Below are 14,481 nucleotides of genomic sequence, written 5' to 3'. Positions count from 1 at the left end.
ACAGCTCATCAGGCATAATCCTAATCCTTCTTTGTCCTCTATTGCATGCCAGCATACCAGTATAGAAGCGTTCAGATTCCACTTTTCTTTTTAAAAATCTTCAAACAGCACTGGGTTATGTGGGTTTGGGGAAGGGGTGGAGAATGAGCTGGAAGAGGGGAGGCAGCAAAAAGAATCAGGAAAAAGAAAAAAAAGGAAGAAATGAAAACCAAGACATACACTCTTAGAAGAGAAATACCAAACCCTGCAAATCACAATAAAAATAAATTATTTTTGGCACCCAAACACTTGGAGATTACAAAAACTGTTGACTAAAAGAAAAAGAAAAGGAGGTGACCGCTATGGAATGGCTTTAACACCTGGTTGTACGCACCTGCAGGGGGTGCGAACAAGGATGAGAGAAATTAATCCCGTTGTTTTCTTCTTTGCAAAATACAAATGTAAAAATCCGTAACACAATTTTATGCTCATAAAAGAGTAGACTAACAATCTAGTTTGCAATGCCATGTTTCTGACTTTGGTTAATAGTTTTCATAGTGAATCAGCACTTGATACCTGAAAGGCTACAATCACTCCTCCAGGTGGCAGGCTTGTATTCTCCTTTCAACAGATAAAAGTTTTTTTTTTTGTTTGTTTTGTTTTGTTTTTTTCCTTAAAACGTGTTCACATTTTCATAATATACAGAAAAAAAGTAAGCAGTTATTTGGTTTACTTTAAGTCCATTTAAAAAAACTGGCTTTTTGGGGGGAACTAATTCTACGACACACACACACACTAAGTGTTGTGTATTTTTTTTTGTTTTGTTTTTTAAATAGGAAAACCCACGGACATTTATAAACTGTTCTGTCCTTCTTGTAGTTTCCTCAGTCTTTTACTTACAAGGGTGATGAACGGGTATTTTCACAGAGTTCGAATGGTTACGTTTCTGTCGGTGCGGGGGCTTTTTTTTGTGTGTGTGGTTTTGTTTAGTTTTGTTTTTAGGAGTTTTCTTCCAGCGAGTCTGTTAAAGGCTCCATAGGAACTGCTGTCGCAGGCTCGTGTTGTTTCAAACGTTTAATTGTGTTCTTCAGTGCTTGCCTCTTATTGCAGAACCAAACTCTAACTACTTCCCGGTCATAGTTCAGTTTCTCTGCAATCTCTGTCATTTCTTGCCCAGAGGGGTGCGTGTTCTTCTCAAAGTGGGCATTCAAGATTTCAAGGGCTTGTGGCGTGAATGAGGTACGCCTCTTGCGCTTTTTGGATGGTTCGCTTCCAATAAACTCGGTAAGGTTCTGCATACCTGCTCGATGGCGGGCCTCAGCCTCAGCCATCCACCGCTCAAGCACCGGCTTTATCTTCTGGGCACTTTTAGGGGTGATGTCCAGCTTTTCAAACCTGGCAGGATACAAAAGGCCAGGGTTCAGTTTGGCTGTCAGACTGCTAGCTATAGTGTTCTCTTGGGCTTCCTGTGGTAGGAAAAAGTGGCTTCTCAGGATGGTGTGTCTGAGGGAAAATTGAGAAAGAAGAGTCTTACACTGATGCTCTGCCAGGGTGGGACTTCCTGCCTGCCTGACTAATTGACTGGCAGAGGTAATTTACAATGGATTACGAAAACTGTCAGATAGGTATATCTATAAATAAATAAATATATAGCTAGATAGTTAAGCTAACACAAAACGAGCACTACAACAAAACTCTAAATCAAACAGGTTACGAGTCACGTTTTCGTATTTCTGACCATCTTCAAAACCCTTAAGGCAAAGTCTAATTACAGGAAATGACATCAAAGGCAATTGCTCTTTGTCGTCCTGTCTTTGTGATTAATCCTTTTGTTTCCACTCCCATCCCACATTGTCCAAACACCACAGCTTTAATAATACAAACCGACTGCAGTCACCAGCCTCTGAATATCAGGTCTCCTTTCCTTTCATTTTTCAGCAATTTTCACTGTTTGCAAGTTAACGCTGTATCCCTTTTCTGGGTCGGAAAAAGATTCCCATAGCTACGGTGGTGTTCAGCTGAAACAGCTGGACACTTTGCAATTATCTTGACTGCCCCCACAATGTGCAAAGACAGACTCATGTTTTCCAGATGAATCCCAGCATAATAGTCTACTAATATGCTGTGGCACCAAGCTGGGTTTATTGTGGGATTTCTGCAAACTGTACCAGAATGATATCATTTCCTGTAAATGAGGTCTTCTATATATCATTTTGCCATCAAAAGTCTTTTGCCAAACCAGATTTTACAAGTATTATAAGACATCTGGAAAAGCAGCCACGCAAAGCTTTAATCCTTTCAAAAAACAAGCAGAAGAGCTGAGTTCACATTTCAAGTCTTATAAACACTTTTTTCTTTCATTTACCATGTTCATCCTCTCTTGCTGTGCATTCAAGAAGCCTTAACCCAAGTCATCTGATGCCACCCATTTGTATTTCCCCGCCTCGCCTACGTCCGCCCCGCACATTGTGGTATTTAACGTTGTGGAAAGGCAACAATTATCGCAGGGCGCTGCCGCACTCTCCACCCCATCCGGTGCTGAAGCACCGCTGTGGCCGCTAACCACGACGTGCTCTGGAGATGAGACCGACTGAACGAATGCTTTTGTGCCAAGCACCTTGGTGACTGGAGTTGGCAGTTTTTAGTGTCTATTCAGCACGTAGCGGCTGCAGAAAATGTTCCAGCAAGAAACAAAGCATTTTGCACTATGAAAGGGTAAGAGAAGGCATAATTTCAGATAATAACACTCCAAAGAATTTGTAACTGGTGCCTGGGATCCTAGTGTGGTATTGACTGTAGGGTGTCCTTCCTTGGTGTCGAGTGATATTGCAGGCTGAAGTTTACGTTCTAGAATGCATTGTCTCGAGTTAGAGAAAATGCTGTTATTTGCACATGGAACATTCCGGCCAGGTGGTACGTTGCTGATATGACCTGCACAGGCCACCAGGAGACTCTGCTTCGGTCTCCAGGTTGGTCCTTCAACTTCTTCACCTTACTGCCCCTTCCAGTACCCAGAAGTTAGTACTGAAACTTCTTTGTTACCGTTAAAACTTGAATCTACGATTTCTGAGGAACAGCTTACTGCCACTGAAGCAGCTTGCTTGTCTTGGTGCCTAACAAGACATGCACAGTCATAGCAGGTTATTACACCCCAAAGTGATATCCAGCCAGGGCCGTCAAAGGAAATAAAAACCCTATAAACCTGCAAGTATTTGGGATCAGCTACTGCACCCAGTCCCCATGTTCTGAGAAATCTGCCCCTCTGAGGAGCCCTCTGTAAGAGGTCTCCACATACATTCTGGGCTTTTGTTGGCCATGTCTGTGCTCCAACTTCGTCTTTACTGGGGTTCTCATGATAAATGGTTGGTGGGGAACCCTTTCTCTTAGTAAAATTCAAACCGTCCCCAGTGGTTTTCTCAGGTGAGGCAGATGGAGGAAATGAGAAGACAGCAAACTAGACAAAAGCAAAGGAAACTGCGATTTATCACTTCAAAGTACATAGATACGTTAAACAGCAACTTAATGCTACAACAAATTGGCAGTTGCTAAAAACTCCACCCGTTTTAGGCATTCTTTACCAACTGACCGCAGGGAAGAGAAAAAAAATTATAAAATTAATCCTTAGCAACAGGGAGCAATAGCATTCATATATCATTGGCGTGGCTTGTTAGTTGATCCTGCAGTACATGTTTGGAATAACGATATACAAGTCTTGAAACAAATTTCCCAGCAGTAGTATCCTTGTATAGACTGAATAAAGGTTATTTTCTACAGGGAGGTATCTTATAAGAAAAAACAGTAGGGGAGACCATAGAAGTGAGAGGATCCTATGGAGCTTTTTGTATTTAACAACAATCAATGGGTTTTATGGAAAATCATTGAGCAAAATGTGAGCTGCAAGCTCACTACCCCATACTGATGTTATTTATAACCTTAGTCTTAAACTGCAGGAAAAGTACACTTCCGTTCTATGGGGAATACATTAAAAGTATAAAGAGCAGATAAAAAGACAGAGCATTTCATGGATCACCAAGAACAAAATCCACTTAAATGAGCTTAGAGTTGGTTTCTTAGCTTTCACTGATGGAGAAGGACTATAAGGCATTGCCCAAGAGGAAAAAGCTGTTACCTAAGTGTGTTTGTTACCTCATGCATAAACATGGGATTACTGTAACACACATACGTGCGTATACGGTGTTTGCTTCTAACTACGTTAACTCTGTCAAGACTGTACGATCATTTCTTATGATTAGGGCAGATTTCTGCTCCTGCTTTGCATACATGGCTTGTCTGGGTTTTCTCAGTAAGCATTTGGGTGATAAAAGATGAATAGCTGCTGGTTTGCAAGATAGCAGGAAGGATGATTTTTTTCCCTTCTGTGTTGCCTAGGTAAATCATCATTAACATCCTATATGTGAAGTGCTAACCACAGTAATACAGGTTTTAACTTAGCAGGGATGCAGCCATGAAATATTTGTTCAGTAACCCTATCTGTAGAAAATGGCACAGTATGAAGAGGGTCAGCTGGTGCTTATCCAGCATCAGCAGGGTCTCCAGCTTGTCTACGGAATTAAGTCTCAATGCCAGGAACATTGTTTCTCGCTTGTTTAAAAAAGGAGGAGGTTAAAAAAAAAAGACTGAAGTTACTTTACTTTAGGGACACACAATAAGAACATTTTATCTGCCAGATACCGACATTATTGGCTAATTCAAGTCCCAGATTAAATAATACATGCTAAAGACAGGAGACTCAAACACAAGCATGCTCCCTGCAATAAACTGAATAATTACTGAGAACAAAGAGAGGAGAGGAGAGTTTATGATGTAACTTGTTACCTGCAGATGGCAGACTGGCTATAGGCAGGGCCTTCAGTGGCGCTTAGGGCTTGGCCAACTTGAGTCTGTGTCAGGCCAAGGGACAGGCGCCGGATTTTAAAAGCTTTGGCAAATTCTCGGATTTCTTCCAGATTCACCCCATCCACCTCTCCAGTGGCTGTTTGAGGATCTGTTGAAATATTTTTTTAATCGTGTCAGTTCTTTGTGTCACATAGGAGTGGACCAGGCTTACACCAGCTTTCATTGTCAAGATGTTCATGTTCATTTTTTTAAGAATACTTATCCCTTTCTCTTCTTCCCCGAACAGAATCAGGCTTGCCTTGTCAGGTGTGTTACGAAGCATGTTCGGATTGCTAAAACGCTAACTAGGCTGCAGAGTTTCCAGGTGCTGGTGAAAGATTGTCTAAGACATACTGCGTTGCTGAACCCCTGAAAACGGCCAGCTCACCTGCCTGGTCTCCTCACTGCCGCCTGCGCCTTGCAAAATCTCCCCAGGTTGAGAAGTCGTGTTCCTCATTTCCCCTTCTTATCACACACAGAAGGAGGGCTGTTGTTAATGTATTTATTTGCAGTCTGTGGGGAGGGCAAAATACAGGCACAAACTGCTTGGGTTTTTAATTTGAAATCAAGACTTTCTGCTTTATCTAAAATTAATGCCAAATATGGAGACTGACGAACCTTCCTTCCCTTCTCCACAATACTCAACCCAAACTGCCAGCCAAATGTCCAAACGAACAAGCTCCAACAAAAAGCTGCCTTTAAAAACTCCTTAATTTAAAAATCATCTTTTAAAATCTGCCCTTCTGAGCAGCAGCCTTTCAAGCTTTTCATTCTGCCTCCCATCAGGTTGGTAATCAAGGAGCAGCAACATCAGCCATTAGGTTTTGGATGGTAATGCTGCACAATTTTTTACTTGTACATTAGCCCCTCAGAAGGATAATGCTTATGATGCTGTGAGAATAAATCTGTCCTTCCTCTCCGTAGCAGTTTACTGACACAGAAGCCTTTGTCCCCGAAAGGGCACATAATAAAGCATATCTACCGCAGGAAAGCTCCTTTGGTGCTGGATAACTCGGTCAATTTAGGACTTATCAAGGGAAATGACACAACAGCTGGAGAATGGAACTTTTTTCCCCTCCAAGCTACTGATCCCTGGCTAAATGAAAGCGTTTGCCAAGTTAGAGACAGCATGGGACTGGGATGGTGGAAGATTTCAAAGTGTTGTGCAATCCTGCGTGTAGTGAAGCCGTTCTCCCAGTGAGACATCTCTGTTGTTCTTCACCTCATTCCTCAGACTTCTTAGGTGAAAAGTTTGCAGCACAATAACCCACCAATTTCGGTAAATGCAAGCAGTTGTCCATGGACGGTGCTGGACTGCATTACTATTCTGAACCCTATATGAGAGTGGCTCCTGCTAGCACTGCTATAGCTGAGGGCTTGTCAGCATTACAGTAACAAAGCTTTTATTTGCAGGGGTTTATAAAACTGATGTAAAATTCCCTTATGATGGAAATGTCTTATAAAAAAAATCTTTCAGTCCAATAATAGACAGAGGGAAAAGGGTTTTCTGCCTATATATAAATTTAGCCTATATCGATTCTTAGCTTGAGTGTAAGAAGCACACACGGGAATAGTATTTTAAAAATACTCCTGTATGCAACCAGGGACCACATGAACTACGCTCACAGGCTAACAGGCATACGGGCTGAACCCAGTTTTGGCAATGCTCCACTCTCAGAACCATCCCGCCTGTTGTCAGGGCTGTGCTCGAGCCCCCCCGCACACGTGCACGCTCTCATTCAGTATGAAGCTCGGGTGCGTGTCGTTTGCTTTTAAGTAGTCAGCGCTATGGCAGGGGACGCTCAGGTTTGTAAAGTACTTGCCTTCAGAGGTGTGAAATTCCCCTGCTTACCCGATACGCAGTCTGTCTAACACACTAGTTCTGACTTTCGGAGACACACGATGGAGCTGGATGCTCATCTGCCCTTTGAGTCTTTGAAGAGCAACTGATAAATGTACAAAATATCATAAATGAAAATGGCCTCCAAGATTCCCTTCAGTAAAGTGCACTAAAATGGTGACATTCCTCACCTCTTTCCTTCCTTCACTTTAAGGCTTCTGACTAAAGCTATTAGAGATGTGACAAAGGACAATTCAGGTGTTCCCAGAGAACTTTCAAAGTAGAAAATGTTATGGCAGCTGGCACCTCTAAACCTCCCCAACTCTGGTAGGAATGAAAAAGGAGGTAAGAAAGCTAAGGGGTTAGTTGTTCTCACATAGTTGTAGAGAAATTCTGCCAAGTTCTCCTTGATCTTTCTGGTATGGCGCTGTTGCACCCGTGAGTACCATGGAAAGTCCTTTCCCCCTCAAGGGGCTTGGATGAGGGAATAGTTAGGCTGACCTCTCCTCGAGACAAGAAAAAACCCTGTGATGCGCTTCAGGAATACGGGTGTAGATTGCAATAAATGGCAGAGTACCTGTTGAAAAAGAGGCTTCAGTCTTACAAAGAGTCTGTGGGAGGAGGGAAGTGGTACCAGAGCTGGACCAAAACACTGAATCCTCATATCCCTAAACTCTAGGGAACATAGCGTTTGGATCAAATCAGAACCATTTCTACCTCAGATGTGATTCCAAGCCCTTTGAAATCCACAGAGGTAGTCCCTTGATTTCTGTCAGCTCCGTAAAACTGAAATAGTGCTACAAAGACCACTCTGTTGACATCATCATCTACCAGCCCCAGCCTGTTTTACTCTATTGCCTTTAGAATGCCATCAAAACGTCATCTTGGACTCCGTGGGCTAATACACAGACATATACAAATAGCTAACGGACTTTGTTTTAATGAGTTCTGAGCTTTCAGGACCGTTAGGTGTATAGTGGACTTCACATGTTGGGAAGAGGGGCTTACTGACGGATGTAAATAAACTGGTTCTTTTCAAATTAAGTGGGTATCCTAGAGAAGGCAGCACAGTGCCAATGGGAAAATAAAAAATACCAATATCATTGAGTGGTTGGGACCTACAGTAACAGCATTTAAAGACTCCCAGTGCATGTGATGGCACGATAAAACAATGGCTGTTCTGCCTACGAAACCACTGGGTGCTGGAGAAAGGTAAGAGAGTTGGCTGGGAAAAAAAGGAACACAGCTAAAATTCTCCCAGATGTCCTGGCGGATAGTGAAGGCGGATGAGCAGAGTGGAAGAAAAGAAATCCACAGGCTCTCCTTCTGCATTGAACCCCCTTTTTTCCTACTGAAGAGGATACTTCTCCCACTTCTGAATTCTGGAAATCCTGCATGAGTTTGTTGGTAAGTGCAAATATGCTGTGATTTTAATAGTTAGGGGAAAGTGTTGCTACGGAGGAATCAGTGCACCCTGAAGGAAGAAACGTATTTCTGCTGCACAGAGCTGTACCAGGGGAGGGATTACAGGGGATGATTTCCCCAGTCAGACAGGAGGAGAAATAGCTGGCAGAGGAAGTCCAATGGAAAGTAAATTGGAGAAGAAAGGCAGGACAAAACATTGTTAATGGAAAATGGACTGGAGCTCAGGGGAAAGAAAGAAGAGTAATTTGTTTGTGGGAGGCATATTAATTTTATAGTAACAGATGACAGTAAAATTGATTTGGAAGGGAGAAAGAAACTTCATGGAGGCACGAGTCTCAAAGCATGAGGAGAAACCAGTGATTTCCACAAAGAGAACATATGGTGGAAATGTTAAAGAAATGAGCAGAGGGATACGTCTGAGAAAGGGGAAATTAAATGGAAAAAAGGAGGAATAATGATGCAGAATTGAATGAAGAAAAAACAAGACAAAAGATAACAGAGACGGGATGAGACAATATGAAGAAATCATACAGAAGGGACAGGAAAAGTAGAGGTGAATCCTGCAGTCCTTGCTTAGGCAGAGATTCTTTTTAAATGTCCTTTCTTTGGAAACAACCATAATTTTTTTGTCTTTCAAATAACTATCACTTGTTTCTGGTGAAGGATGAAGGGGTGAGAATGAGGTAAACGGGATAAGTTATAAAGAACACAACAATACAGGGGGAAAAAAGGGACAGAAAATAAAAAAAAAAGGCAAGAAAACACATCTCTCTTTAACGTTAGGAAATGTTAAAAATGTGAAATCATAAAGAAAATTTGACTAGAATGCAAAGCAGAAGGAACAAAAACAAGGAACATGGAACGCTATAGTTATTAAAGGCCAATTCTGATCCCTTTCTCATAGTACTTTAGTAATTTCACGGATGTGAGGCAGCCTCTTGTGACAAGAATTACTCTTTTTGCAGTAAGTGTCCAGAGCCTTGCCCCAAATAATTATTTACTGAAGCTGTGTTGCTCCAAGCAATTCAATTAACAGACGAAGGTAGCTGAACAGGCGTAGTTTTACATGAACTTTACTATATTTAGCAACAATTTTTTGGAATCTGGTAAATCTCTACTTGACTCTAGGGCCTCTGCTGGAGGACGGGACTGCAGCTTTGGAACAAGTGAGGGGATATTCCTGCCTCAGGATGGGTAAAGCAATCAAAGAGATGTTCAGGAGACCACAAGCTGTTTCTCGCTGCCATCACGCCTCTGGATTTCTTTCAGACCACTGACCCCTTGGAGGCCTCATACCACGGAAAGACTTTGAATGGAGTCCAGCAGACACGAGATGTCAACTGCAGGCCTGTACCACAAAGCTCTGCTCGCCAGGCTGGGGCTGGGAGGCTAAGCAGGCTTTGTTCGGTTTGGGCCATAGGCTTGACCAAGCGGTGCTCCTGCTAGAGCATTGCACCCTGAAGCTGAACGGACTCTGCAAAGGAACAGAACGGACGGCTTTCTGCCGCTCTATGGCCCTGGGTGTGGTCACAGCTGTACACAGAAGGGTTTTTAGTCGGGTGAGACAATACTCAAATTTGTGAAGATTAAGACTGTTTGTCTAAAATACGGTATTACAACGGAGAGCTGTAAAGGATGCTCCCTGCCTTTACGTGTTTCACTACACAGGCGCTGAACTGACCATATCTTCTTCTTTCTTGGAGGCTTCTTCCACATGACTAGAAACCAGCAGGTAGCTCTCTTGCGCCCTGGACCACTGTCACTTACATGCCACCTCAGGCAGGCTCATGCATGCGGTGTTAGCTCCAGTTTCTGGGTGGCTATAGGCTCTCAAGGATAGGCTGGTCAGGCATTAAGGATCATCGAGATACTGTTTTACTTCTGTCTGTGTGACAGCACTGTGTAAATAGCAGAAACGAGCTGATGTGCCCCTCACACCACGCAGTCTGTTGAGTATTTAGGGATGTATGAAGTTGGAAACATAAATTTAAAGCAATTCCAGAACTTTTTATTTATGTGTAATGATCATCTTTTTTCAAGAGCCTCTTCCTTTGGAATGTTCTTAAGATCTGGGTCCCAGTGAACTAATTCCCAAGTGCAACACCTTCCTCAGCCACATTGTATGAAAAGTATTTTCTTTACTCTGAGTTCCCCATTTGATTTAGTTGAGCTTTCTTCTTGTCTGAGCAAGGGAGAAGCACCCCAACTATCTTCTACATGCTAGTCGTTTTCTCGGGCAGGGTATTGCTCATTTGTCTGGCATTTGCTGTTATAAGACAAATTTCATATCAACTACTGAGAATAAGGCTAATAAAACATGTTGTTCTTCCCAGGTTAAAAAAGAAAAAAAAAATGGAACAATCTCTTTTCTTCAAGAAGTTTCAGTTCCCCTACAACGGCCTTGATAGGTGTCAGGAGATCGCTGTTACATCAGTAATGGGTTTCTTGCCATCCCAAGTTAAAAATCTGCCTCCAAGTCCAAGCAGATGAGCCTCCAAAGCTCATATCTACTCAGTAGAGATTTGCTAGACCTCTGTGTGGAGTTTCTTTAAGATTTTCTCTCTACTGAGGATGCTTGAGCCTAAGGCTGAAGTAGGTGGAAAAGAACCAACCCCTCCTATGGCTGTGGCTCTGACCTGGTTGGGCCGGGACAGCAGTAAAGACAGAAAGGCTGACTCGCCTATCTTCTTGGTGATCATTTTTCACTCCTCTGGTGGCTTTCAGGGAGGGTGGGAGCGGCGCCTGCATGTTCTGGATGCAGAGGAGGCAAAAATTAACCTTGACTCTAAAGAAATGATGGAATGGAAAAAAAAAACCCCGAAGACTACTAAGGAGCAGGGATTTGAGTTCATTCCTCTGTGGTAGAGGAATGAAAACAAGGAAAAAGATGTGGCACCAGTGATAAAACAAGGTAGAGGAGGACAGAAACTACTTAATAAAAAGGCCGGGAAAAGGGACACAGATATGGTCTGGGGACAGAGACTGACTGGCAGCTGAGGGGAGCTGAAGTGGGAAGAGCAGCTGAGGAACGATGGACTGCGGGGACAGGGCTGCAGGGAGAAGGCACGAGGAACAAAAGCACTGTGGCAAAGGGAGCACAGATTGTGTGGAGAACAGCCTGAGGAACTAAGGAGACTGGAACAGGACAAGTGGTGGAGGGAGTCAAGCCTGAGAGGACCAAGTAGAAAGTCTATGTTCATTGTTTTATCTTCTCCTCTTCCTCAGAGTGATGTTGCTCTGCCTCATACTCCTCTCAGCCAAGTCCATGAGCACAGCACGTCTTACTCCTTTTAGAGCAGGACCAACAAGATGACAACACAACCTCTCAGCTTTTCCATCCGTTCAGCTGACAGAAGATCTCACATTTCCCACTACGAATGTAAGATTATCTCACCATAAGACCGACTTACATTACTATTCTGCTTTCGTAACAACCTTGAAATTTATCCAAGCAAAAAATGAAGCTAAACCTTTGTTGCACAAATAAACGTGCAGAAGCTACAAAACACCGGAGTTACGGTAGCCCACGGCACTGCGCAGCAAAGCCTTTGAGCCCCGGATTACCAGTTCTTTTTTCCCAAACCCTTGTCTCGTCCAATACTTGGGCTGAATTGTGCTTCATTACAGGGGAACTGATTGATGTATTGCCTTTTCACTTGTTCAGCGTGTGGCCCCAGACCTCTAGTAAAGCTCTTCACCAAAGACATTTCTTCTTGAGCTCTTCTGGTTTTTTAAATCTTAATTTATTTTCCTGTGTTTCTACAAGATGAGGGTCTTCCCCTTCTCATTCACAGATAAGTGGACCGATATTAAGGGAAAAAGCATACCCAGAGAACATAAGGGAAAAAGGGTGCCCAGTCTAGGTCAAGTAGGAGATGAATTTTTAGACTGTATGTTTAACTGGTTCTTTACACAGTTCCACAGTGAAAGTGCACTTAAAATCTGTAAATTAAAAGTCCAGAGTCTCGAGCTGGATGTTGAGGGAGCACTTGTGAAAAAGCTGGTTTGAGTGACTTGCCTGCCATTGCACTGGAACTACGCGGCAGACAGTCTTCCACTGCGTGAAGCAAGACCGTCCTTCACCCTTCTACAGCTCCACACCTCACATGTTCTACAAACTGGGGGCAGTTCAGTGAATCAGGCGGGGGACAGACCCTGGGACAACAGCCCGCCCGTTGCATTAGTAATTCTGATGCATCCCTAGAGCAGTTCCACTGGGAACGCACTGGAAGAAGGATGAGTTAAAAATCACGATCGCATGACTTTAATCACAACGTATATCGTTATCATAAAATTCATGTTCTAAGAGCAATTGCACACAGTTGAACAAACACTATTTTTCTAGTGTTTCCTAACTTTTGATTGATTTATACTATAAAGTTAAAAGGGTTTCTTCCATGTTGCTTTTATTGTGTAGTGTGCTTATCCACATGGGGAAATTGACTGGAATAACCACTGTGGGCCAGAGTACCCCTCAGTAGTTATTCTAGAATACTTTCTTTGTAAGAACGTCCACACGGGAGGCTATTCTGGAGTAGCCATTGAAAAATACCTTATTCTGCACCGGCTATTTTAGTCTATTTTCCCACATATACAAGGGGTAACTTCATGTATTTTTAATGTGAAGCCTCTTATTTGTCTTCTTTCTACAAGCTTGTTGACATGAGAAAATTTACTGACAGAGCAATAGCAGTATATTTATATCACTATAATTATATCCGTATCTATATATTTTATGTACTTACAGCTACCAATGCAGATATTTTTATTCCAGAATAAAAGTATTCACACTGGGAGTTATACCAGCATAATTTTACCACTATAGCTCCGCTAGTAATTTCCCCACGTAAACAATCTCTGAAATAATCTAACCGAGATTTTTTTACATCTTCCCTTTCATGACAGTTTCTCCAAACCCTTCATAAACTCGTATCAGTCGCATATTTTACATTACCAATATGACGTGAGCTGTGGCGTTTCTTTACTTGAAATGTGCACATGGAGTATCTTTGAACAAGGTCACCCAATACACTCAGGTTTTTGCAGATGTGCAAAAACTGTTAATGCTTCTTACGGATCCTTTTAACCTGTTGGTTTTGCTATGTAAAGACCAAAGTTAATGCTGATAAGGTAAGAGCAAAGACTCCGAACTCTGCGGTCTGGAAGAAGGGGCTGTTCAGGAGGTCAGCTGTTATAATCCCGACACTGGAACAGTTGTGTCACTGCAGCGTGCTTCTCTCTCCTCTCCCACGCCTTGGAGTTGAGCCCCGTTTAAACTGTGCAAGCTTTTCCCGCCAAGAAAGGTGTCTCGCTCTAGGTTTGTGTAGCGCGAAGGTTTGTAAAATGGTTTGCCGTGCTAAATAAGCAAACAAACAGCAAGCAGCCTAAAGAAAGGTAGGAGGATCTGTCTGCCCACAAAATTCTGAGCAATGTAATTCATTATATTGACCGATTCAAAAACTTCTCATTTCCAAAGAACATGAACTACGTTTCAGTTATAAGAATTGCCCTCATGAGTCAATTAACAGCTGCTACCATTTTTATGACCATTGTTAGCATCGATTACAATTTCTAAAGGCATGTTTACCTTAAGCCCCCTCCGTGTCAGCACTTAGCAGTTCTCACTGGTAAGAGTCACTCTACTTAGCAACATACAATGTACTATTTGAGAAAAAAAAAAAAGGGGGGGAGGGAAAGCAGATCAGGAAACTCAGCAGTGAGGAGGACAAACAGAGGGGAGAATAAGGAGAGCCAGGGAGCAATACTTACTGCTGACTAACTGGCCAACACTCAAAGCTGAAGAGGAGGAGGATGAGGAGGAAGAAGAGGAAGCCTGACGCACTGGGCTTTGAGACATAGATGCTTGACTGTGAGCCAAATGCAGGAGATTGGGTTGTGAGGCTGCTTGTCCCACTTGCGTCTGGGAGGGCTGATGGAGCTATATGTTAAAATGTAAAAATAGGTATTTAGAAAATGAAGCAGTAATAGGAAACTTTCAATGCACCATCTCACCCATGTACTTCTGGGGAACAAATCCCATAGGAGGATTAAATACCACGGATTTAGTTCAGGTGACAGCGTTACAGCAGGAGCCATCTGAGCTCTTGAATTCTGACTTTCCATTTTGTCTCAGTTAACCAGATCTAATTAAAAACTAAATATTTGAAATGGGTGAGAAGAGACCTATAACATTCACAGCAGCATTCTGGTTTAATAAATACATGTCCTTACCTGTTTTCTGACTCATGAAGTCAGACTTTTATTCCCTGCACGGATTCTCATATAAATCAGCGTTGTTCTAGAGAGGTCCTTTCACACTGCAGGACCAGGGCCAAGAAGAG

General features: G+C 42.7%; 1 protein-coding gene across 1 annotated transcript in view; it reads right to left on the bottom strand.

The window, feature by feature from the left end:
• Window positions 1–921: 921 nt before the first annotated feature.
• The window catches only part of POU6F2 (POU class 6 homeobox 2), a gene marked incomplete at its 5' end in the record, with an annotated part of 57,562 nt that continues 44,002 nt past the window's right edge, over window positions 922–14,481 (bottom strand). The window contains 3 exons of the mRNA XM_010135481.1: window positions 922–1,482; window positions 4,816–4,984; window positions 13,910–14,078. Of these exons, the coding sequence (XP_010133783.1) occupies window positions 978–1,482; window positions 4,816–4,984; window positions 13,910–14,078 (843 nt within the window). The remainder of the gene's footprint in view (window positions 1,483–4,815; window positions 4,985–13,909; window positions 14,079–14,481) is intronic.

The sequence above is a fragment of the Buceros rhinoceros genome, unplaced genomic scaffold (genome assembly GCF_000710305.1).
Source record: "Buceros rhinoceros silvestris isolate BGI_N320 unplaced genomic scaffold, ASM71030v1 scaffold12604, whole genome shotgun sequence".
NCBI classification, from domain to species: Eukaryota; Metazoa; Chordata; class Aves; order Bucerotiformes; family Bucerotidae; genus Buceros; species Buceros rhinoceros.
The sequence above is the reverse complement of the archived record's forward strand: the minus strand, read 5'-3'. Positions and strand labels throughout refer to the sequence as shown.